General features: G+C 42.8%; 1 protein-coding gene across 1 annotated transcript; it reads right to left on the bottom strand.

The window, feature by feature from the left end:
- Positions 1-7334: 7334 nt before the first annotated feature.
- On the bottom strand, positions 7335-24557 carry palm1a (paralemmin 1a). The gene is made up of 10 exons (XM_061738970.1): positions 24439-24557; positions 19506-19660; positions 18489-18569; positions 11986-12107; positions 11813-11858; positions 11636-11657; positions 11380-11568; positions 10501-10566; positions 9355-9486; positions 7335-8491 (listed from the first exon to the last, which is right to left on the bottom strand). Exons 2-10 carry the CDS (start codon positions 19542-19544, stop codon positions 7884-7886), a joined length of 1305 nt encoding a protein of 434 aa, XP_061594954.1. The 5' UTR covers positions 19545-19660; positions 24439-24557; the 3' UTR covers positions 7335-7883.
- Positions 24558-24884: the final 327 nt, after the last annotated feature.

Genomic DNA, 24884 nt, shown 5'->3' with positions numbered 1-24884 from the left:
TTTTATTTATTTTTCATTTATATATATAGAGAAGCGTCCCCACAGTCCAGGGAGAGAAAAAAAAAAATACAACAAAACACCACCTGCTCAGATGCTTCTTCCCCCTTCCTTCCCACACCCTCCCACTCCCACCAACCCACTCCACCCCCACCCCATACCCCCCCAAATAATGAATCCAAATGCAGAGAGCAAAAAAAAAAAAAAAAAAAAAAAAAAAAAAAAAAAAAAAAAAAAAAAAAAAAGAAAAAAAAAAAAAAAAAAGCACAAAACAGAACACACAAAACAAAAACAACAGCAGCAACAAAACACAAAGCACGTACACCACTCCCAACCCCCTCCCCTTGCCATCCAGGAATCCCATGACATTCCCATTCACTAAATAAGCCATTCTAAACATAAAACCAAACAGACAAAGATCATGTAAACCATGGACGAGTTGGACCACAAACATTCATAACCTCTCAGAAATGTTCTCTAATAGATTTGACCAGCAATTGATATTTGGTGATCTGGCATGATGTAGGCGAGCTGTAGAAAGCTCAAGCTGTGCAATATCCCGGTAAGCAAAAAGCCATTCCCTCACTGACAGTGCATGTGGTGGTTTCCAGCGACAGGCTATCATTCTTTTAGCGGCTGTAACACCAGCCAACAATAAACGCTTGTTGTTTATAGTTAGTTTTAGAGATGAGGTGTCATTAAGTAAAAGCAAAGCTTGTGAGTGAGGAATGGCCTTTCCAGTTAAGTTAGACATGATACACGAAACATTATTCCAGAAACTATTTACCTCCGGACACTGCCAAACCATATGATAGAAAGTAGCAATGGTATTGTCTGGACAAAAATCACAGTATGGATTATCTCTGAATTTCATTTGTTGTAGTCTCCGAGGAGTTAAGTAAGATCTATGAATAAATTTGTAGTGTATCATTTGATGATCAGGATTTCTGGAAGACAAAGATACATTTGACCATATAGTTTGCCAATCTAGATCTGAGGGAGTACTAATATCCGTCTTCCAGAGTCTATTAAGAAGTAGAGGTTTGTATGAGGCCTTGGTTATGAATTTATATAAATGAGAAACAATACCATTGTTTTTGCCTTTAGTGTCAAAAAGAGCATGGAGAGGATGGTTTTCCAACTCAGTGCCCCACGGAACACCTTGAGCGCGCATTGCTGCACGTAACTGTAAATAAAAGTAAAAAGTACCTGGTAGGTTGTAAGACCTATCTAAGTCATGGAATTCACGAAGCCCACTTCTTCCTATGATGTCTTTAAAAACCCAGACTCCTTTATCCCTCCATTTTGGGAAAACAATTGGTTTTTACTTGTGGATAGGAGTAATCCATTGAATCAGTTTGATGAAATAACTTTCCGAGACCGCTTTCGTATGTACAAAGAAGATGTACTGGAGATAATTACTTTGCTTGAGCCTAGACTTTCCTCCATGTCTGAAAGAGGAAGGCCTGTACCCAGTTCTCTCCAAGTTCTGATCACTTTGAGATTCTTGGCATCTGGAACCTTTCATCGTGAAACTGGTGATTTGTGTGGTGTCAGCAAAGCAACAGTGTGTAGAATAGTTCACAATGTCTGCAGTGCCATTTGTGAACTGAGAAATCTGTACATTAAGTTCCCTGATGCTGCTGAGCAAGCCAACTATAAATCGCGATTTTACGAATATGGGAACTTCCCAGGAGTGATTGGCTGTATTGATGGATGTCATGTTGAAATCAAGTGTCCATCAACTCCTGATGCTGAGGAGTACAGGAACCGTAAGAACTAGTTTTCCATCAATGTTCAGGCTGTATGCACTCCCAATTTAGAATTTTCAAACATTGTTGCCCGTTTGAAGGGAGCAACATATGACTCAAGGATTTTTCACAACTCTTCATTGTGTGCTCAGTTTGAGAGAGGGCAACATAGCGGAATACTAATTGGTGACAGTGCATATGTGCAGAGTTCCTATTTATTCACACCTTGGCCACATCCCACAACAACTGAGCAGCAAAGATATAACAAAGCTCATATTCTCACTAAAGGGATGATCAAGCGTATGTTTGGAGTGTGGAAAAATCAATTCCAGTGTTTATCCAATACACTTCATTTTGAGCCAAGAAGATGCTGCAAGGTGATCATTGCTACAACTGTTCTGCACAACTACCTGAAGCTGCACAACTACCTAAAGCAGTATAATTGTCCTGACCCTCCAATGGAAGACCAGAATGATTCAGATGTGCCCATGCCAGTCCAACGAGGACTTGCACTCAGAGCTGCTTTCACATTGCAGTGCAATAGTGTGCTGAAAAATTAAATGAGAAACTCAACCAAGGCTGTCCTAAAATTTAGGTTGTGGTGACTACAATACTGACACTCTTGTCAAGTGTATTTCATTACATTACATAGCTATCTCATGCATCTTTCTTTGAACAACTCTCTCTTCTAATTTCATATCCAATTCGACCTGTAGAATTCTCATTTTCATGTCATGCTCTTCTTTCAGATATTTCATTTTCTGCTCATGAACTTCTAAGGTTAACTTTTCATGCATTGACATCCTTTTTGGTCTCTGCTGGAAGGTTTTGGCAGCATCTTTTCTCTGGGATGCCATGCCAGATGTGGAGGGTGCACAGTCACTGTGCACTTGCTCTTCCACCAGGGTTAGAATAATTTCCTCTGGGAAAAGAACACTGTTAGATACAAAAGTGGGGTTACATTTTCATTTGCATTGAATTCACTACAAATGGCAGCCCAAGCATTGTTCTTCTTATGTTCAACAGCAGCACTATGCCCTTTACTTTCAATAACAGCATGATTTCCCAAAATTTGTTTAAGTAGAGTTTTTTTCATACATAGTATAGTTCTTTGAACGTGTTCTTTTAGCTTCAACCATGTTTGGTGTCAAAATTCCCTCCTGCAAAACTGTCCTCAATTCCGTTCCAGGTTTTTATGAGCACCATTAGGCTAACAGACTGTGCTCCCACTTAGGCTAATGAGGTGTTCTCATTTAAGCTTACTCCAGGACTCCACAGTCTGGGACTAACTAAGACAAATGTAAGCCACGCTCATGCAAGCCACTTAAATAACCTAGCTTTACTAGTCTGACTTAGGCTTACTCCAGGCTTGATATAAGCCTTGTCTGTGAAACCGGGCCATGGACTTTTAATTAGGATAGGATAATAGGATATATCCCAGCTGTCACTTGGAACGAAGTCGAATTTGGGTTTAAAGCGTAATAATTATAATTGAACAAGTCAAAGGAAACACAATAGGACCTTTTTGAGGTCAAACTGAATTGTTTGTGAAATGCTTTGGTCAAAATACAACATAAAAGTCCTGTTTTCAACCCTGAATTCACTCTTCTCTCCATAGAAGGTAATAATCATCTGACACATGGCTCATATCTGACTTCACATAACATTTGTTTTTTTTATTTAGCAAAATGTTCTTTTCAGGTTAACATCTGTGATGTTGGGGATGAAGTCGTCCTCCCTTCCTCCGCCTGACTCTTTTATTGTTCAGGTATCCGTGGCCCCAAACGACACCAAACGTTGCTTCGGGACCTTGGAGTGGGATTCTCTGCTCCAGAAGTGGGATAGTAGGAGTTTTTACGTGGCCGTCTAGGCTGACCAGCACCTCCATCTGTGATGTTGAAGTTGTCCCCCCTTCCTCCGCCTGACTCTTTTATTGAGGTGATCATTTTTGGCCCTAAAAATGAAAGGGAACAGATCAGCGCTCACCTTGGCTCCATGTCATTGACAGCTACAAATCAAGCCAGAAATCTTGGTGTAATTATTGACTCAGATCTTAATTTCAACAGCCATCTAAAGTTTATCACTAAATCTGCCTATTACCACCTGAAAAACATTGCTAGAATTAAGGGGATTCTGTCTAAACAAGACATGGAAAAACTTATTCATGCATTCATTTTCAGTAGGTTGGATTATTGCAATGGCATCTTTACAGGCCTTAACAAGAAATCAATCAGGCAGCTGCAGCTGATCCAGAACGCTGCCGTCAGAGTCCTTACAAACACCAGGAAACTGGACCATATTACACCGGTCATGAAATCGCTACACTGGCTTCCAGTGAGTCAAAGGATAGAGTTTAAAATACTACTGCTGGTCTACAAAGCACTGAATGGTCTTGGACCAAAATACATTGTTGATCTGTTAGTTCCCTATAAAGCTCCCAGACCCCTGAGGTTCATCTGGATCTGGTTTGTTGTGAACAAGAACCAGAACCAAGCAAGGTGAGGCAGCGTTCAATTATTCTGCTCCTCACCTGTGGAACAAACTTCCTGTAGACCTGAGGTCTGCTCCAACTGTCAGCTCCTTTAAATCAGGCCTAAAAACATTACTGTTTACTGAAGCATACTCTTAATTAAATACTTACCTGCTGTACTCTACTGCCCTTACTTTTAACAACCTGTGCTTTTTAATATTTTACCTCTTTTCTTATCATTTTATTTCATTTATTAGGTATTTAAGCATACTCTTAAATTAAATACTTTCTGAAAACCGCGAATGAGATGTGTACCTGCGGTACTCTACTGCCCTTAGTTTTCAGCAACTTGTGCTTTTTATTATTTTACCTTCTTTTCTCATAATTTTATTTAATTTTATTTGTTATTTACTGTTTAATTGTGTCTTGCCACTTTTAATGTTGATATAAAGCACTTTGAATTACCTTGTGTTGAATTGTGCTATATAAATAAACTTGCCTTGGCTAGTGGTCATGTATCCATGGCCCAAAAAGACACCAAACGTTGCTTTGGGATCGTGGAGTAGGATTCTCTGCTCCAGAAGTGGGTTGGTAGGAGTTTTTACGTGGCCGTCTACGCTGACCAGCACCTCCATAGTCCCATCTGTTGTATCCGGTCTGGACCGGATATCTGGGCTGCGTCCTCCTAGTCTGTGTCAGGGAGAAGTCTTTGTGCTGGTTTGACCCCTCGGGGACATGGGATCTATTCTGTGCCACAGTCACCAGGTTGTTCTGTGTGAAAGTGGCCACACGATCGTTGGTTTGTCCCTTGTGCTCACAGTTGTTCCTGAAGTGAGGTCCACGCTGCTCCCTCAGACCAGAGGAATACCTGGGGGGGAATGAGCCCTGGTTTCTGTGAGGAGGGTGAGTTCTCCCCCTCCTGTCCCTCCAGGTTTCCCCAGAGGTGGCATGTCTTGTCCATGGCCTCTTCCCTTGTGGCCCAGATCTTGAAAACTCACTTCTGTTTCCTTGATGGCGGACAATGAATGTCTTCTTGTTCACATTCATCATTTCATCTGCAGGGCTGTGATTGTCCTGTTCTTCTTCTTTAGTTGGGGTGATGCTATTGCTGCCACGCGCCATCTTGTCGTATTTCTGTTCTAATTCTATTCTATTCTATTCTAAAATCTGAACTACAGTATGCTGCACAATTATGTCGTGTTTCGGAGAGAAAATCTGCAATTTCAACATGTTCAAGCTTCCAGAATTACAGCCACAATAATAACGTTGAATTGAATTGAGGCAGCGCTGTTACGACTGCTCTCATGTCTGTGCGGCTGAGTGAACGGTAGCAGAGAAAACATGGACCGGATATTCATTTACATGGTCATCCTCACAAATAAGGTACAGATCAGAGTTACAAAGACCACGAGGAGCAGTCAGTGTCACCAGAAAACATGGACTGATTTTCATTAATACAGAGATTCTCTTACTAAAAAAACCAGAGTGGAGCAATGCTCTCTCGCTTTAAGTAATTCCCAAGAACAAAGAAAGGAGGTTGTTAACTATTCATAAGCACCCCTACGTTTTAGGCGGGTTGGCCTGAATATGTCCTTGCTGACAGGTTATCTTCATTCTCAACTGGAGATGAACATTCGCTTTTGGTCCTCCTTGTAGCTCTGTGCATTTGCAAAATCCAAGATATATAACAAGAAACAGCTCCGATAAGACCCGTCTTCCAGATCTACATCTGGATACTCTAGGAACTATGAGTAAACCTGCACTCTGAGAACGGAAAGCTCGGTAAGGAACATGAGGATTTAGATCTTGGTCCAAAAGTAAAAAAAAAAAAACATTTTCACAAACATTTACGGTTTATAAAAAGGCACTGATGTGATGTTGTAAGAGTTTATTTAACAAGAGTGTTTACAGACAACACGAGTCAAAGATGGAGTTCAACGTTAATGACCAGCTACTGGAAGACATACAGTACATGTGGATACACAACGACAAAACAGCAGTGATGCAAATAGAAGTGTTACATTTACAGGAAAAACAAATAAGAAGAAAATAACATTAAAATGCAAGAGCCTTGGCAGTCCGAACATAAACACACCTGTACAGGTGGAGTTCAGAAGAGCTTGTCAGCAACAGTGTCTTCACTCAGATGCTTGTTCAGTCTACTGCAACACTGATGTACAGGAGATCCTTCAGACTCCTACAGGAGATGCTTCAGACCTCTACAGGAGACCCTTTAGACCTCTACAGGAGATCCTTCAGACCTCTACAGGAGATCCTTCAGACCCCTACAGGAGATCCTTCAGACCTCTACAGGAGATCCTTCAGACCTCTACAGATCCTTCAGACCTCTACAGGAGATCCTTCAGACCTCTACAGATCCTTCAGACCTCTACAGGAGATCCTTCAGACCTCTACAGATCCTTCAGACCCCTACAGGAGATCCTTCAGACCTCTACAGGAGATCCTTCAGACCTCTACAGGAGATCCTTCAGACCTCTACGGTAGATGCTTCAGACCTCTACGGTAGATCCTTCAGACCTCTACAGGAGATCCTTCAGACCTCTACAGGAGATCCTTCAGACCCCTACAGAAGATCCTTCAGACCTCTACGGTAGATCCTTCAGACCTCTACGGTAGATCCTTCAGACCTCTACGGTAGATCCTCCAGACCTCTACAGGAGATCATCCAGACCTCTACAGGAGATCCTTCAGACCTCTACAGGAGATCCTTCAGACCTCTACGGTAGATCCTTCAGACCTCTACAGGAGATCCTTCAGACCTCTACAGGAGATCCTTCAGACCCCTACAGGAGATCCTTCAGACCTCTACGGGAGATCCTTCAGACCCCTACAGGAGATCCTTCAGACCTCTACAGGAGATCCTTCAGACCCCTACAGGAGATCCTTCAGACTTCTACAGGAGATCCTTCAGACCTCTACAGGAGATCCTTCAGACCCCTACAGGAGATCCTTCAGACTTCTACAGGAGATCCTTCAGACCCCTACAGGAGATCCTCCAGACCCCTACAGGAGATCCTTCAGACCCCTACAGGAAATCCTTCAGACCCCTACAGGAGATGCTTCAGACCTCTACGGTAGATGCTTCAGACCTCTACAGGAGATCCTTCAGACCCCTACAGGAGATCCTTCAGACCCCTACAGGAGATCCTTCAGACCTCTACAGGAGATCCTTCAGACCTTCTACAGGAGATCCTTCAGACCCCTACAGGAGATCCTTCAGACCGCTACAGGAGATCCTTCAGACCTCTACAGCATGACGTTCTTGCCCACAGATACAAACTTCTAGAATGACTATTTGAAAAGACTTAAATCATAATTACGGCAACAGTTAATTTTCCGCAAGGATTGATAAAGTATTGATTTCACATCCATGTTAGTACTAATGCTAAAGTTAATGCCGATGCTTAAGTGTCCTGAGGCTTGACACCTGTAAACAGTTGCGCTGCAAACGTAAAACAGCTTCAGGAAATAGAAAAGTAAAGAAAAGTTTTTACAAAACTGATGTCAGTCAGGAAACAGGAAGTGATGTCATGTTAGTGGCGGAGCACTGGGCAGAGGGGCAGTGAGGACAGTTAGTTCCTGTAGTTTCAGTGTACATCTTTTTTTTTCCTCCGTGTTAAACTCTCACTGGTCACATGATGAGGTCACATGATGGTACAGCATTTACACGGTTGCTTTTTCTTCTTCTCATCCATGGCTACTCTCACGGTGCTTCCCCCCGTCCCTCCCTCCGTCTCCTTCGGCTCGTCCCCAACCGCGTTCCCGTTGTCCGCTGCTGCCATCTCCGGTTTGGTGGCAGTGGGTGGGGGGGCAGCAGCAAGGGTGGTGGTGACGGATGCAGAAGCGGGTGGAGCAGGAGGAGGGTCTGCCTCCCCATTGGTGTCCTCGATGTGCACCAGCTCTGCCTTCACCGTGCCCTGCACACCCAGAACCCTCTTGGTCTCGTCTTCGTCCTCCACGTTCTGGTAGCCCATGAACACCATGGTGACAGGGTTCTCGGCACTGGCCTCCTCCACGCTCGGCTCGCCGCTCACTTTAGCTTCCAGCCCCGTGATCTCCACCGCCGCCGCCGCCTGTGGCACCACAGGCTCGATGAAGCCCAGCTCCTCCTGGACCTCCACGGTTGGGAGGGAGGTTACCGTGGTAACGGTCTGAGAAACCATGGAGACTTCGTCGGCTTTGTGGATGAGCTCTTCCACCTCAATGGAGCTGAGCTGGTGGATGCCATCCTCGCCGTGGATCTCGTGGACCACTGAGAGACAAGGGAGAGACGCATCAGAGCAGGTCACCTGATTCACATGCAGCTGAAGAACCAATAGAAACGGAGCACTCAGTCAGAGTCTCCTTCAGATGTGGAGTGATGAGGAGTCACCTGATGGTCAGGTGTAGGGATGGGAATCGAGAACCAGTTCTTGTTTGGAACCAGTTCCCAGTGTTTCAAATTTTGCAAACAATTCCCTTTTTGATTCCAGCGGGAACGAACGATTGTGTAAGCCAGCAGTTAATAGTAAACATGGCGCCCAAGCAATACAAACCCTCAATAGTCTGGTTACATTTCAGTAAAAAAGAGACAACAGGGCAACTTGAAATACTTGCATCCTGCTGTGTATTTGTGTACACAGCAGCAATAACAATCAATGAATGTCGTGTTTTCGATCCAGTCCGCACTAATGTCAGTAATTCTCAGCCCAGCAGCAGATACGTTGCAAGTCCTTAGCTAATAATATTGCTGGTAACTAATTAACTAACAAACGCTGCCTATCATATTAACGCCATTTGCCTCATTGTTGTATTTTTTTTTCAAAATTAGAAACGATAAGGGAATCAATAAAGAACCGAATCGTTAAGCAGAATCGAAAATGGAATTGAAATCGTAAAAATCTCATTCCCATCCCTAGTCAGGTGACCTTAAGGTAAGAACTCACTTCTACCATTTAAGGAGAGTCTGGCCTTGGGGACACGCAGAGACAGGTTGTACTTTAGGAGAAGGACACTGGTGGTCAGAGCTTCTGATGGATAATTCTTAGACCCTCCCTACTGCTGAACCAGAACCAGAACCTGTGCTCACTTCTCCTAAAGCAGCTTGACCGTGTTTATCTGCGTTGCTGTCATCACCTTTTTGCTCGTCTTCGTACACTTTGACACCTTGCTGGGACAGGTCAACAGGAAGTCTGGTGTTAGTGGACAGGACCCGGGTTTCCCCCGTCACTCGGTCCCGCTCTACCGTAATTTCCACTGAGTACATTGCTGGAGGGGCGGGGTTAGAGGAGGGGTGGGGTCAGAGGAGGGGCGGGGTCAGAGGAGGGGCGGGGTCAGAGGAGGGGTGGGGTTAGAGGATGGACAGAAGCAACACACAGACAGAACCAGACAGATGTTAAGGCTGGATTATGGTTTTGCGTTAAATCGACGCCGAGCCTACGCCGCAGATTGCGCCGCGTCACGCACCCCACGCCGTGCCTGACGTGCACCTCCCACAAATTGTAATTACGCGTCAAGAGGTCGCAGATCAACGCAGACCGAGAGGGCTGTGATTGGTTCGCTTGGTAACAACACATTTCCGGTTCCGGTTCGTGAAGCAGTCGTGAACTTTCAGCGCTCTTTTCTTCGTGCATGTGTGATTTTTTTTGTTTTGGTTTTTTGCACAATAGTTGTCCTTATTTCTTTGATTCACTGTGACCGGAAAAGTCGGATAAACCATTCAGGAAAAGATCGCAGCCCCCTAGCACTCTGGGGAGGTATTGCACCGCGGCGAAATGGACTGACGGAGAAGTCCGGAGAGTTCACGACAGCGTCACGGCAACGGCATGTGCTCTGCGTCCATCCATCCATCCATCCATCCATCCATCCATCCATCCATCCATCCATCCATCCATCCATCCATCCATCCATCCATCCATCCATCCATCCATCCATCCATCCATCCATCCATCCACAATCAACAATCTATTTCTCTCATTCCTTTTTCATTTGTTTAGTTATTTTATTGTCAATCTTATTTGTCTTTTGCATAGATCATTCAAAATGATTTAAACTCAATTGATCTGAACTGAACTCCATTCAATTCAATTGTATGTGCGGTGCTTCACAACTTGGGCAACTCCAGAAAGGAACAGAGGCCAAATTCTCTCTGGAACCCTCAATTCACCTGCAAAACATGAAGTAATCCTGTTTCGTAAGTACACCTGCGGTACTTCTGTAATACCTCTGTGGTACGGAACTGCTATAGTAACTCCATAGTACATCTGTAGTACTCTGACTCACCTTTCTTCATGTCATCCGTCATCCTTCTGACCTGAGGACTTTTGTTGACGTTGACGGCTGCAGGGGCTTTTTGGGAAAGGAGGGTGGAGACAGTGTTATGTGAGGTATTCACAACATTTAATTTCAATCTGATTCCATTACTTTTATGGAGGATTTTTTGTGCCAAAATTAAATAAATAAATAAATACATCATTAATTAATTAAAATGGGAATTAAATATATCATGAATTAATTAAATGTGTCATTAATTAATTAAAATTGCTAAAAACAGTGTGGACAGTCAGCCCTGAAAATCGGATATGAGAAGGAATCAGATATGAATCAGATTTGCCTGCAGTCTGAACGCGGCCCTAGTTTATCGGAATGTGTCCCGAAGCCCTGCAACAATCCATTATGTGGATTCCATTTGCCTTGACTTGATGTCCAGGGGAACCAATGAGGTGTTTGGAATCCGCCCACTGAGTTTGACGAGTGAAACTGACAGTTTTACATTTACATTTCATGATTCAGCAACACAAAATCATTATTTAAATGTGTCATTAATTAATTCAATGCAGTTTTACATTTCATGATTCACACGCAACACGAAATCATTAATTAAATGTGTCATTAATTAATTAAATGCTGAAATAATAAATATATATTTTTACTTAAAATGAATTGTATTTTAATTAATTAATTACATATTTCATTCTAATTTTAATTAATTAATGACACATTTAATTAATTAATGATGTATGTATTTATTTATTTAATTTTGGCACAAAAATCCTCCATATACTTTGGTCAGTGTAATCTAAGATGTTCAGTCCAAGAGCTCCAACAACATCACTGTAATCGGATTACTTCATAGAGAAACCAGATAACTGAAGAGGTTACCTTTGAGCACCTGTGTTGAGAGCGTAGCCCCGCCCACCTGTTCCGGGAGCGTAGCCCCGCCCACATGTGTTGAGAGCGTAGCCCCGCCCACCTGTTCCGGGAGCGTAGCCCCGCCCACATGTGTTGAGAGCGTAGCCCCGCCCATCTCTTCTGGCAGCGTAGCCCCGCCCACCTGACGACCACTGTGAGCTGTTTGGACAGATGCATGAGATGCAGCAGCAACAAGACAGAAACTGTTACAGAAGAAGAAGTTTACCTGGATCTGATCCTGACGTCACCTGCAGGACAAACACACAAACAGAAAATTCACCTTCACAATAAAAGATCGCATCTACAGAAAATACCCCCAAAACAAAGACCAGTGTGTGTGTGTGTGTGTGTGTGTGTGTGTGTGTGTGTGTGTGTGTGTGTGTTTGTGTGTGTGTGCTCTCACAGCAGTGTGTGTAATGGTCTCCAGACTGATCATTTCCTGCTCCAACCTGCAGCAAACAAACAGATATCAGTAAAGGTTTTTCTCGGGTTTGGTGTCTTGGTTCTACTCAGGACCAGACTTGGATTAGAACCCGTCATGGGTTCTGAAGTGGAGCGGAGCAAACGGGATCAGACCTGCTGATGCTGTCCTCCAGATTACGAGTTTTGATCTCGTCCTGCTCCAGCTGTTTCCTGACCTGATCCTGTTCTGGTCCGGCAGGCCCGTCCAGAAGCCAGCGCTCCCTGACAGCCTTCGACTGAACACAGGAAACACATTACATACATGCACTGGATAGAAAGAGCTGGAGAAGTCCGGGTGAAATCTCAACCAAAGAGTATTAGGGCCAGGCAGGAGAAAAATAAAAATAATATTTTAGAGGAGGAAATTTTTTTTTTTTCATTATGCACTTCGAGAAAAAAGTCGAAATGTCGAGATTAATGTTGAAGTACATGTTGAGGAAAAAAGGCGAAATTTTGACTTTATTCACGAAATTTAAACTTTATTCTTGAAATTGTACTTCAACATTATTCTCAACATTTCGACTTTTTTTTATCGAAGTTCACAATAAAAAAAATCTTTCCCTCTCAAACATGTTTTCTCCTGCCTTAATACTCTTCCGTACATCTTAGCAGCGAGAGGAGCCAGTGTCTTTTATCCTTCTGCACGGTGCCATGTTGGTAAAAACTGACTCCGCCCACCCAAATCATTTCATGTAACCTTGGCTGACTTTACTTACCTCTAACTAATGGTACTTTATTTATTCCATTTGTTTTGGTGTCTTGTCTTTATCTGGACAACTAAATATTTTGATTGATTGGTTTATTGTCATTACACATGTAAAATAAAGGGTAGTCAAATGCAGTCTGGCATCTAATCAGAAGTGCAAAAGCAGTACGCAGTATGTACAGAATAAACAGGATATACAGTCAAGAATATGTACAGAAGGATGATATGAAGAGCTGGGATAAGTTAGCTATACGTTAGGGCTGCACGATTCTGGACAAAATGAGAATCACGATTTTTTTGCTTAGAATTGAGATCACGATTCTCTCACGATTTTTTTCCAATATAAAATTTATTGCACTTATTACTTTAACTTTGCAACAGCTGAACAAAAATATAATAACAATAAACATCTCTTGTCTTCTTTACACAAACCTTTGAATAATTTAAACAATAATAACAATTTTGAACAATATTTGTTCCTCCCTGAGTTGAACACCCTTTCAGAAAGGGGACTTGTAACAGATCCTGTAGTTCTGAGGCAACAAATTATTCCTCTGGCTGGGATGAACCCCCCATTGCCTTTTGCTGCTATTAAGAAGCTGCCGATACAAAAGGTAAACGTTGCAAAAAATATGATGGTGCCTGATAAAAGACTGGCATCAACTTTGTAACAGCTGACATTGAACATAAAAACAATAAACATCTCTCTTGTCTTTAAATCATTTTAACAATAACAATATTTATGTGCAATATGTGTCAGGTGATGAGAAAGGTAGATTTTTCTCCAAATGTAATCCACAATCGTTAACAAAATATAACAAACATGACAACATGATAGTTGACCATGACAGGACTACAACAACCTAGAACATAGGCCTAGTCCTTTTTTTATGCAGCCATCTTTAAAAAAAAAAAAAAAAAAAAAAAAAAAAAAAAAAATTAAATCGTCGTCATTTGGAAATGAGATCGCGGTCAAGCATGAATCGAGATCGCGCAGATTAATCGTGCAGCCCTACTATACGTAATATATTCATATACAGATGGGTAATATAAGATGTTGCATGAGCAATATGTACCGGTATACTATAGAGATAAAGTATGAACAATATATACAGATATGCTAAATGTACTTGTATATACAGATGTGTGCAGATGTGCAATGATCAGGGGTACAGAGGGCAAGGACATGTATGCAAAGAACATGTTATTTTCTAATATTTAATATTTTGGTGGTCTTCCTGACTAGTGGGCGTGTCCTTGGGTCATGCAGATCTCATGAACCAAACCAGACATAAATATCAGATCCCTGCAGCGATTCGTCGCCGGATCCAGTGATCCTGAGCGCGCTGTCCCATCGCCGCCTGCCTGTCAATACTGTCGTCTCGTCCACTCAGAGCTCCAGTCCTCCGTCTACCACTCCCCTGCCTGTCGTCCGCCAAAACCCCGATCCTGTCCTCCATGTCACGGGATCTACTAGTCTCCATCCGGACTCCGGCCTTCAGCCAGGCCACAGGCCGGATTACCAGCCCTGGAGCCAGCCTGCTGTCCTCTTGTCTTCAAAGGCTGGATCTTTTTCAAATGCTACTAAAAGGAACTGTGGCAGGGTGGAGGAGCTGCAGCCACTCAGGCTGACGGGACACAGGTGTGTCCCATCAGCCTCTCCACCCTGCCACAGGAACATTTTTCTAAAACCTGGTGTTGGAGTCTATTCTTGGATGTCCTAGTTCTTTATAACACCATTCTCATTTCAACAGTCAATATGGAAAAAACCTCCTAAACAAGTACTGCCAGAACTTTACACCAGGACTAGTAGAGCTGAAACAAGGTTTAGTTGAACTAAAACCAGGACTACTTGAGGTGAAACCAGGACTAGTAGAACTGAACCAGGACTAGCAGATCTGAAACCAGGACTAGTAGAACTGAAACCAGGACTAGTAGAACTGAAACCAGGACTAGTAGAACTGAAACCAGGACTAGTAGAACTGAAACCAGGACTAGTAGAACTTGATGAAGCAGCTTGGCCCCCTGCAGGGGCAGGTTGCCCAGTCCTACCCCCTACAGGGCTTTGAACTGGACTCAAGAACTTTTGTTGTGACTCCAATTTCCTACCCCATGTGAAGGTCCCGACACCTCGGAAGTTGGCTCAAACAGACAACTGGACTCAACAACTTTTGTTGAGACTTCAGCTTCCTACCCCCGTGCAGATCCCGACACCTCAGAAGTTGGTTCAAACAGATTTGAATCAAGAGAGCACCCCATGGGGTGATTTGGAGGTCTGTGTCAGTCATGCCAAATGTCTGATAATGACATTTGGCCCGATTCACATCCGACTGTAAATTACTTTTTGTCTCTCGCCTGATTTGTGTATTCCTGAAACTTCTTGTATAAAAATCTGATTACAACGTCACTCGAGGTCAGCATTTCTACCAGACCTCTGGCCTGTGTAGACGTGCTCACCGCCGGCTCAATAAAACCTCATAAAAACCACAAAGCGGACTTCTGAACTGGTTTGATAAATTCCACAACAAACTGAAACCAGGACTAGTAGAACTGAAACCAGGGGCCCGTTTCACAAAGCAGGTTTAGTGAAAACTCGGAGTCTGTTAACCCTGAAATGAGGGAAACTCTGAGTTTTCCGTTTCACAAAGAGAGGTAACTCAAACCAGAGAAAGAGAGGTAACTCTAGCCCGTTTCACAAAGAGAGGTAACTTAAGCTCTCGGTCAGTTACCGTAGTAACAGACGCTCTGAACCTAACCTGGTCGGGACCAGGTTTATATGAATGAACCTGGAGTTTCTCTGCGTCTCCGCCTCTTTCAGAGACACACGCACATTTGATTTCCTCATTCATTCAGTCAGCAGGCGAGTTTTGGCGAAGTTCTGCCGTCTGTCATTAAAAACAGAGTCAGTATATTAGAAGTCCATTGTCACGAACATGGCATGTCCTTGATGAAGAGCCAATTGATGAAGGTGCAGCATTAATGCGCAGCTCAATAAATATTCGTCGGGAGATGGTTATCAGACCACGTAATACATGTATATTACATAGTCTAAGTACTCGCAGAGCAATATATGTTAATCCTTTATTTTTTATAATTTTAATGATTGAATTGTTTAATGATTTCATAATATATTCTAATTTTTTTAGATTTTTTATTTGGGGTTTTCATAAACTGTGAGCCATAACCATCAAAATTATAACAAATAAAGGCTTGAAATATCTCACTTTGCATGTAGTGGGAAATAATATTTGTTTCACCTTAAGTTGAATTTACTACGAACGAATTAAGTTTTGCAATATATTCAAATTTTCTGACCTCCACCTGTATATTATTACATAAATAAATAAGAGCATAATATGTGTCTGTATTGGTTCAATACGGCAGTGTTTCCCAACCCTGGTCCTCGGGGCATAATGTCCTGCATGTTTTAGATGTTTCCCTTCATCATCACACCTGATTCTAATTAATGGTCCTAATTAACTTGTCATCAAGGTCTTGACACTTCTGTTGATGACACAGCCACTTGTATCACGGTGTGCTGAAGCAGGGAAACATCTAAAACATGCAGGACAGTGGGCCTCGAGGACCAGGGTTGGGAAACACTGCAATACGTAACGCAACTTTTAATTCCCAATTACGGAATAATTCCGTATTTCAAGGGACGGGTGGCTTGGACAGGTTTATGATCAACCTGTCCAAGCCACCAAGGAGGAGTTCCACAGGATTGCAGGTGAATGATGTAAAGATCTGTTAAATTAATTTTATATTATATTCTGTGCTGCGGTGTTACTCTTTTTTTCAAAAAACTTGTTCAAATTCGCCGTATGCGCGCATTAAAGCAGCACAACGTAACTTTCAGCTTTTCTGAGTTTGGCGGCATCTTGTGGACAAAAGCGGTATTGTTTTACCAGAAAGAACACTACGTTTCCCATGAGCACCAGCGCGTACTGCCGGAAAACTCCTGTCCCGTCTCGTGCATTTGTTTTGATGAGAGAAGATAGGACGCTTTTCTGTTTCACTAAGTGAACAGAAGGAACGCAAAAAAAGATGTTAAACTGCTGGAAAGGAACTGGAATTTACCGGGATACCTTAAACAAGGAAGCCAGGGAGCGGTATATGGAGAAAATAATGATTATTAACGGTCTGGATCCATATGAAATCCCTAAGAGATCCCTGAATCCCTGAAGAGCCATGTGTTTCAATAAATTTGTATAATAGTAGGCTACAACATACAGTACATGTTTTGTATCCCTCTTACTTCTTTTTTTTTTACTGCTATATTATGCGGAAGAGGCTCCGAGGTGTGATTATTTTTTTCCTCTGCAGCTACAAATAAGAGTTAATATTTTTTCCTCAACAAACTAGTTTTATCTGAAGATTGGGGTTAATTGCTCCGCAGAGAGCTGGCCAGCAACTGCGTTTAGCTGGAGAAGTGGGGAATAAAACCCGTGTTTTGATCCGACGCCCGTCTGTGTGAGTGTTTGTGGTTTAAGGCTGTTTATGGTTCTGCGTTAAATCGACGCAGACCCTACGGCGTAGGGTACGCGGCGACACGCACCGTACGTTGCGCGTCGCCACATACCCTACGCCGTGGGTCTGCGTCGATTTAACGCAGACCATAAATCATGCTTTACTGTGTGTTTGGTCGTTACAGCAGCGATCCAAAGCGAGCCGACGGCTCTTTCACTCTTTTACTTTGTTATATCAGATACTTGGCCTGCGTGGTTCTGCCTCCGAGCAGGAAACCGGTGAAAAGTTAAACCATTAGGATCTTTTCCCCACGTCTGTTATGTGGAGCTGCTGCAGCAGCAACGCAGCAACAGGTTCTGCGGAGCTCTGAGCTCCAAGCCCCGCCCATTTTCGTCTCGACTGCGAATCGGGAAGGATGGGGAAGTGACGTATGCCGTAAAGCAGTCAAAGTCGTAACGATTTGTAGTTTTTTAGTGTGGCAGGGTTCCTACCATGCTCCTCAAAGTTACATAGTGCCAGTGAAGGTGATACAGACCCCTCAGACCATGACAGAGGTTCATTAAACCTGTTGGAAGTTGATGTACCATCACAATGACTCTGGAAATATGATATTAAGGTGGAAAAGTTACGTAGTGTCGCTTTAAAATCTCTAATTCCATTCGGCTGAAAAAGGACACGGCATGAAGTATGTGGATCTTCAGATGCAAACTAATTTTTCCTCAAAGGGATTTTGTAAATTGAAATGTTAAATAAAGTTTAAAAAAAAAGAAAAAGTTTGTGTATCTTTTGTTGTCGCCGGTTGCCATGGTGAATCCTTGTATCAGGGCTCTATAGATACTGGCTTTTTATAGTTGTGGCGCACGCTTGTAACTCCAGGTGAAACTACTTAGAGTTGAGTAAATTACCTCAAATCCGCTGTTCTGGAACCGAAAACTCAGAGTTTCCGATCTCAGAGTAGATCAACTAAGAGTTCAGGATTAGACTGGGAGTTTGTTGAACGTGCTTTGTGAAACGGACCCCAGGACTAGTAGAACTGAAACCAGGACTAGTAGATCTGAAACCAGGATTAGCAGAACTGAAACCAGGACTAGTAGAACTGAAACCAGGACTAGTAGAACTGAAACCAGGATTAGCAGAACTGAAACCAGGACTAGTAGAACTGAAACCAGGACTAGTAGAACTGAAACCAGGACTAGTAGAACTGAAACCAGGACTACTAATTTTCAAAGTTTTGAGGAGAAAAAAGAGTGACATCAGAGCGGGATGTCCAGGTCAGTTGTGTGTGGGGTCGTCCTTGTGACTAAAACTAATTCTGTAATATTTAAACCAGGTTTTATGGAACTCAGATTTTTCTGCTGCAGTTGTCATGGTTACGTCCCTGCGGGGGAGCGGCCTTCATGAATGACCGCAGCACAGTAGAGAGGGAGGCGGAGCTCGTCACCTTCAAGTGCTGCAGAGCTCTCCTGTCGTCGTCCAGCTGACGCCTCTTGTTCTCCATCTCAGTCTGCCACTTCCTCTTCTCCTGAGGCATGATGGGAAACAAACTCAGTTTGCCCGACTAATAAGTCAACGATTCAGGCGATTACAACACTTTAATTAAATATTTTCTGTCTTCAGATTTGTGCTGGCTATCTGGCCTGGTCAGCTCCGCCCACAGCTTGTGAACCAGCATCTAAAGATCAGTTATAATATTTTTTAAAGATTTCTATTGTTTAGTTTTTCAGTGTTTAATTATTTCAGTCAGTTCCATTAAGTGTGACAATCACATCAGAAGTCTTAGTCTATGTCTAATTTTTGAGGTATTGACTTACTTACTTCATTATTTTGCGTAATTAGAAGGAGAAAAAAAGAATTGATGAGAAAAATTAAGCCGCAAACAAAAAACTAGCCACAGAACGGAAGTGATAACACGTTTGTTTTTCCTGCTATTATATCTCGTTTCGGATTTGCATTGTTAATTTTAGTTTTTAATTTAGTTTTATAAAAATCTTCATTTTTAATCTTTATGTCTTAAATGTGATAACTCTGGTCCAGATGTGAATGCTGCACACTAAAATACTCTTACCTGAAATAATCCAAACACTGCTCTAGGGGCTGGCTTTTACTTTGGACACATGTGGATGAACACTAAACCCCCAGAAACCTGCAGAAACCTGCTCCGTCTCTCTGAGCTGGTTTCTTGATCTGTTGGTGTGTTTTTGTAAATAAAGCTGACCTAATTTTGAATGCAGCACTGAAGCGTCTGAGTACTTCCTGTCTGAACAGCTGATTCTGGGACAATCGATAAGAGGGAGAGGGTGTGTCCCACACACACACACACACACACACACACACACACACACACACACACACACACACACACACACACACACACACACACACACACACACACACACACACACACACACACACACACACACACACACACACACACACACACACACACACACAGACTCACCGCCATGAGCTGCAGTACATCCTGCTGCTGCGTCTCCATCACCCTGGCAAACGACACACGTGGGTTCAGTTCCTCAGTCCGCAGAAACCGGTTCAGACCAGATTCACAGCCGTTCAGGGTTTTTGGTCATATAAATGTAGCCCCCCTCTTAAATCCTGTTTGTGTGTAAAGGAACAAAAAAAAACACAGTAGGTCTGAGTATTACACAAAACAACCTTTAGATGAAGCTGTAGCACTTTGAGATTGTCAGTAATGTAAAGTGCATTATAAATAAAATGTATTATCATTATTATTAGATGAACAGCAGCATATGACTCTTTTCACTTCCTCATTTTCTTATTCAACAAAAGCAAAGGCAAAAGGAAAGTAGCAAAAAAAACTGGGAAATATGAAGTACCCCCTTACTGCTTCCGGAGGATTTAAGAGAGTATGTTTCAGTCAGATGTTTCTCATCATTATTGATGAACCGATTATCAGCAGGTGTGTAGACATCTGGAAAACTGGGTAGTTTACAGGCTGAGATCGTTCAGGTGTGTTAACACAATGCCAAGAGGGAAAGACATCAACAGTGGTCTTAGGCGCTTTTCCACGAGTACCTACTCGGCTCTACTCATCTCAACTCGGCCTGGTTTCTTTTCCATAACAATTCAGCACCTGGAGCAGAAGTAGGAGGTTGGAGCGAAGCTGCTGTGACATATTTGATTGTGTGATCTAAACGAAGAAGACAACAACACTAAAGATGTAGAACCTGGAGGAGATGATATATGTGCTGCTGGGTCTCTGGCTTGTGTTCCATATCAAGTTAAAATGAGAGTGAGAGAAGCTTCAAGCAGCAACGCTTTTTTTTTTTGTTAGTTTGTCTCGGTGCTGCTGAAAAGTCCGTTGGTAGCCGTGAGCAGCTATGAAGTGCCAGAGCTCCTGGTGGATCTGGTCATTCCTTATCGCCCGTCTAGATCCCTTTTTAATTCTCTCCTCAGCACCAGGTTTATGAACATCTGCACCTCAGAGTTGGATCAGAAACAGACTTTTGTGCTGCCATTGCTGGTCGAATAAAATGAACAAGATGCCGCTGTCAGAGTCTTTCTCTGATTTCCTCCTCCTGACTCAGACGTCTGACTCCAACCCCCCGACCAATCAGTGGCCTGTAGCGTGATGATGTCAGATACAGCCGACTCAGCCGCTTAGAACCTCGGCAGAATAGATACAGAAAAAGTATCTACTCGACACGTTAGACCCCTAGTGGAAAAGCGCAAAGTCGAGTCGGGCTGAGTAGGTGCTAGTGGAAAAGCGCCATTAGAGAAGCAACTGTTGCTACACATCAATCTGGAAAGTGCTGTAAAAGCATTTCTACACTCTCTTGAGCTCAATGTTCTACAGGGAGAAAGATTATTCACAGCTGGAACATATTCAAACAACAGTTATCAGTCGATTGAGGTGTGGAGCCCCAGATTCCCTGAGCGGATCAGAACTCCAGAGCTCAGATCCTGCAGGCCTCATCTCACATGTTAAACTCCATGACAGCACCGTTAGGACAAAACTGAACCAGTACGCTTCGTTTGGACGAGTTTCCAGGGGAAAACTTCTCCTGTCTGAAGACAAGTAAAAACTAACTGTACTCTGTTAGAGAGGAAGAATATACTCCATTAGAAAGTACACAGTACTCTCCAAAACACCACTGAAAGTACACTCTCTTAGATAGTACAAGTACTATTTCAGGAATTAGAAGTCCTTTGTTAGAAAAAAAATACTTTGTTAGGAAGATATATGTACTTTGTTAGAGAATAAAAGTAAATGTTCTTATGTTGAAATAAAAGTACTGTATTAGGGAGTAAAAGCACTCTTTTGGAACCAAAAGTACTATGTACGGCAATAAAAGTATCCTGTCAGACATGAAAAGTTCTCTGTTACACAGTAAAATTACTTTGATGAGAAGTAAAAGTAATTTGTTAAGCAATGAAAGTAGTTAGTAGATAGTAAAAGAAGATAGTTGATAGTAAAAGTACTCGGTGTAAGACGGTAAAAAATACTTTTTTCCTACTTCTTACCAGGACTGTGTGAACCGTCTGATCTCAGAGATTCTGCAGGAGTCCTGAAGTTGTCATGGCGACCACTGCTGCACAGACTCCAACACGCCAGAGCACAGGGGCATGATGGGTAACCACAGCAGCGCTCTCTCTCTTACGAGGGGCTCGGATGAATTATTGATCACTTATTGATCTGTCTGTGAGGAAGAACTTCCTGTCAGGAGGTTCAGGTGCTTCAATGACAAAGTTCCAAAAGTGCTTGGACACGTGTTAAAGTACCAGTACTATCACAAGTACTTCAGGTTAGTGGCATGGGGGTCCTGGACTGGTTCTAGACTAGTGTGGCTCTGGTTCTGGGTCTTATTTGAGTCTGTAAAGACTCACTCCAGCTGCAGTGGCTGCATGAATCTCTCTCTCTCTCTCTCTCTCACACACACACACACACACACACACACACACACACACACACACACACACACAGACACAAAACAGGCGTACAGGAAAACGCTTTCAAAATAAAAGACACGGCACTGTAACTTCTGCTGACTCATACCACACAGAGCAGTTGCTAATCCAATAGTCTGGTTATCTGAGTACTTTTACTGTCTAACAGAGGACTTTAAGAGCAAAACCACAGACTTTATTAAATAAGTCCCTGTGATGTCATCCACATGTGTCTGAAGAGTATATTTGAAGACTTTTTTGTGTTTAAGGCACCATGTTGGCAAGAAATGACCCCGCCCAACCCTAGCTAATTAAAAAATGTGCAAAAGCAGCCCTGTCATATGACCGGAACACCTGACTAAGCTTAGCACATGATAACCTGATGAAATAACATTTATTCTGATCAAGTTTAGCTTAGTTTATTTTATTTTGGTCATTTACATTAAAGATATTTGCATATACACACTGTATATGTATACACACAGGTATATATATATGCACATTTCTTCTTTTTTTTTAGACCAAAAAGGTATAGGCTGAAGCCTCATGGCTTATTTTGCCTATCCTTTTCAACAAAAGGCAGACTACAGAAAAGGAAAAAAAAGATACTAAGAAGAAGAAAACGAAATGAATGAACAAAACAAAGAAAATGAACAAAGTCAAAGGACAAAGAAGTCTGTCAAAACATCCTCATTTTCATTTCAAGTGTCACTACTAAGATAAAATATGAAATAATTCCTTTCAGATCTGAAACAAAGACTAGTAGAACTGAAACCAGGACTAGTAGAACTGAAACCAGGACTAGTAGAACTGAAACCAGGACTAGTAGAGCTGAAACCAGGACTAGTAGAACTGAAACCAGGACTAGAAGAACTGAAACCAGGACTAGTAGAACTGAAACCAGGACTAGTAGAACTGAAACCAGGACTAGTAGAACTGAAACCAGGACTAGTAGAACTGAAACCAGGACTAGTAGAGTTGAAACCAGGACTAGTAGATCTGAAACCAGGACTAGTAGAACTGAAACCAGGACTAGTAGAGGTAAAACCAGGACTAGTAGAGCTGAAACCAGGACTAGTAGAACTGAAACCAGGACTAGTAGAACTGAAACCAGGACTAGTAGAACTGAAACCAGGACTAGTAGAGCTGAAACCAGGACTAGAAGAACTGAAACCAGGACTAGTAGAACTGAAACCAGGACTAGCAGAACTGAAACCAGGACTAGTAGAACTGAAACCAGGACTAGTAGAACTGAAACCAGGACTAGTAGAGTTGAAACCAGGACTAGTAGATCTGAAACCAGGACTAGTAGATCTGAAACCAGGACTAGTAGAGGTAAAACCAGGACTAGTAGAGCTGAAACCAGGACTAGTAGAACTGAAACCAGGACTAGCAGAACTGAAACCAGGACTAGTAGAACTGAAACCAGGACTAGTAGAACTGAAACCAGGACTAGTAGAACTGAAACCAGGACTAGTAGAGTTGAAACCAGGACTAGTAGATCTGAAACCAGGACTAGTAGATCTGAAACCAGGACTAGTAGAGGTAAAACCAGGACTAGTAGAACTAAAACCAGGACTAGTAGAGGTGAAACCAGGACTAGTAGAACTGAAACCAGGACTAGTAGAGCTGAAACCAGGACTAGTAGAACTGAAACCAGGACTAGTAGAACTGAAACCAGGACTAGTAGATCTGAAACCAGGACTAGTAGAGCTGAAACCAGGACTAGTAGAGCTCTGTTGTGACCTGCGACTAGTCGGCCATGGTATAGTACAGCCTAATCGGACCACTAGCTTGGTCAACATGGAAGAGTCCTGAAATGAGCTAAGGTCTCTGGACTAGAGACAACAAGTGGGTCCTGGTTAGTCCCCTTCAGCTGGAGAGAAACATAGATACTTTCTTAAGATGAACCCCAGAACCTTCTCTACCAACCCAGAACTGGTCTCAGGGATTTCTTAGTCCAGTTAAAGCATAAAATGACATCTTATCTTAAAAATGGGAATAATTCTGCTCTTTAATGTCTTTAGCCACAACTCAAATTTCGTGTTCAACAGCACAATGAATTACAGTCCTCTCTGACCACAGTGGAAAATACAAGTAATAAAATAGAAGAATAAAGAATAATAAAGAATAATAAAAAAATAAACAGTCCATGGTAATTAAAAAGACATAAACTAAACTTGAACATTTACAGTTTTTAACTCAGAAGCCAGGATAGTCAATCACTGTTGGATCCAGACCCTGCAGGTCTGATCCAGACCCTGGTGGTCAGTAGAGGAACTGCAGGTCTGATCCAGACTCTAGTGGTCAGTAGAGGAACTGCAGGTTTCTCCAGTTCCTGGTTTGGTTCAGACCAGCTTTCCGGTCGTCGTCGTTTCTTCTTCCAAGGCCCAACAGACTTTTACCTTGCGGCTGCTCCTGCCTGCCCATCTGTCCACCTCCTGCAGGTGTTTCCTGTTTCATACCTTAAGCTCTTATTATGAAAGCCACCACCGGAAGTCTTCTCCTACTAAAATGTCTAACCTGGCACAATTGTCCATCCCTAACAAGCAATATAGATGATAGATGCTAAAGATCCATAGATAATCTCTACTGCTGCACCCACTCATCCAGGACTTATTAGGTGCTTCCGCCCGGATAAACGGGGCGCGCTCCCGTGACACGTGAGCGCGCTCCCCCGCTGCAGCCCCGCAGCAGAACTTTGGTTCAGAGAGCCTGCTGACTCAGTAGAGCCGTGCTGACTCAGCATGGGATGCTGCACCGATGGCAGCGCATGCGCTCACATGCACTTCTCACTTCAAGAATGAAACACACACAAGAACAAGAAAAGAAGAAGTGAAGAGGAAACAGGAGGATACTCACTCCATCACCTGTCTGCAGCGGACTGATGCTGCCTCCTCCGTCAGGGGCG

Source organism: Cololabis saira, chromosome 13 (assembly GCF_033807715.1).
Source record: "Cololabis saira isolate AMF1-May2022 chromosome 13, fColSai1.1, whole genome shotgun sequence".
NCBI classification, from domain to species: domain Eukaryota; kingdom Metazoa; phylum Chordata; class Actinopteri; order Beloniformes; family Belonidae; genus Cololabis; species Cololabis saira.
Note: the sequence above shows the minus strand (reverse complement) of the source record. Positions and strands in the feature narration are given on the sequence as shown.

What these genes read in the sequence shown, in the direction of transcription:
- palm1a (XM_061738970.1), bottom strand. Translation starts at nt 19,544, where the DNA reads ATGGAGACGCAGCAGCAGGATGTACTGCAGCTCATGGCG. An exon ending in AGACCATTACACACACTGCT is followed by an intron (nt 11,658 to 11,812) that starts GTGAGAGCACAC and finishes TTTGTCCTGCAG; the next exon opens with GTGACGTCAGGATCAGATCC. An exon ending in GTACGAAGACGAGCAAAAAG is followed by an intron (nt 8,492 to 9,354) that starts GTGATGACAGCA and finishes CTTGTCTCTCAG; the next exon opens with TGGTCCACGAGATCCACGGC.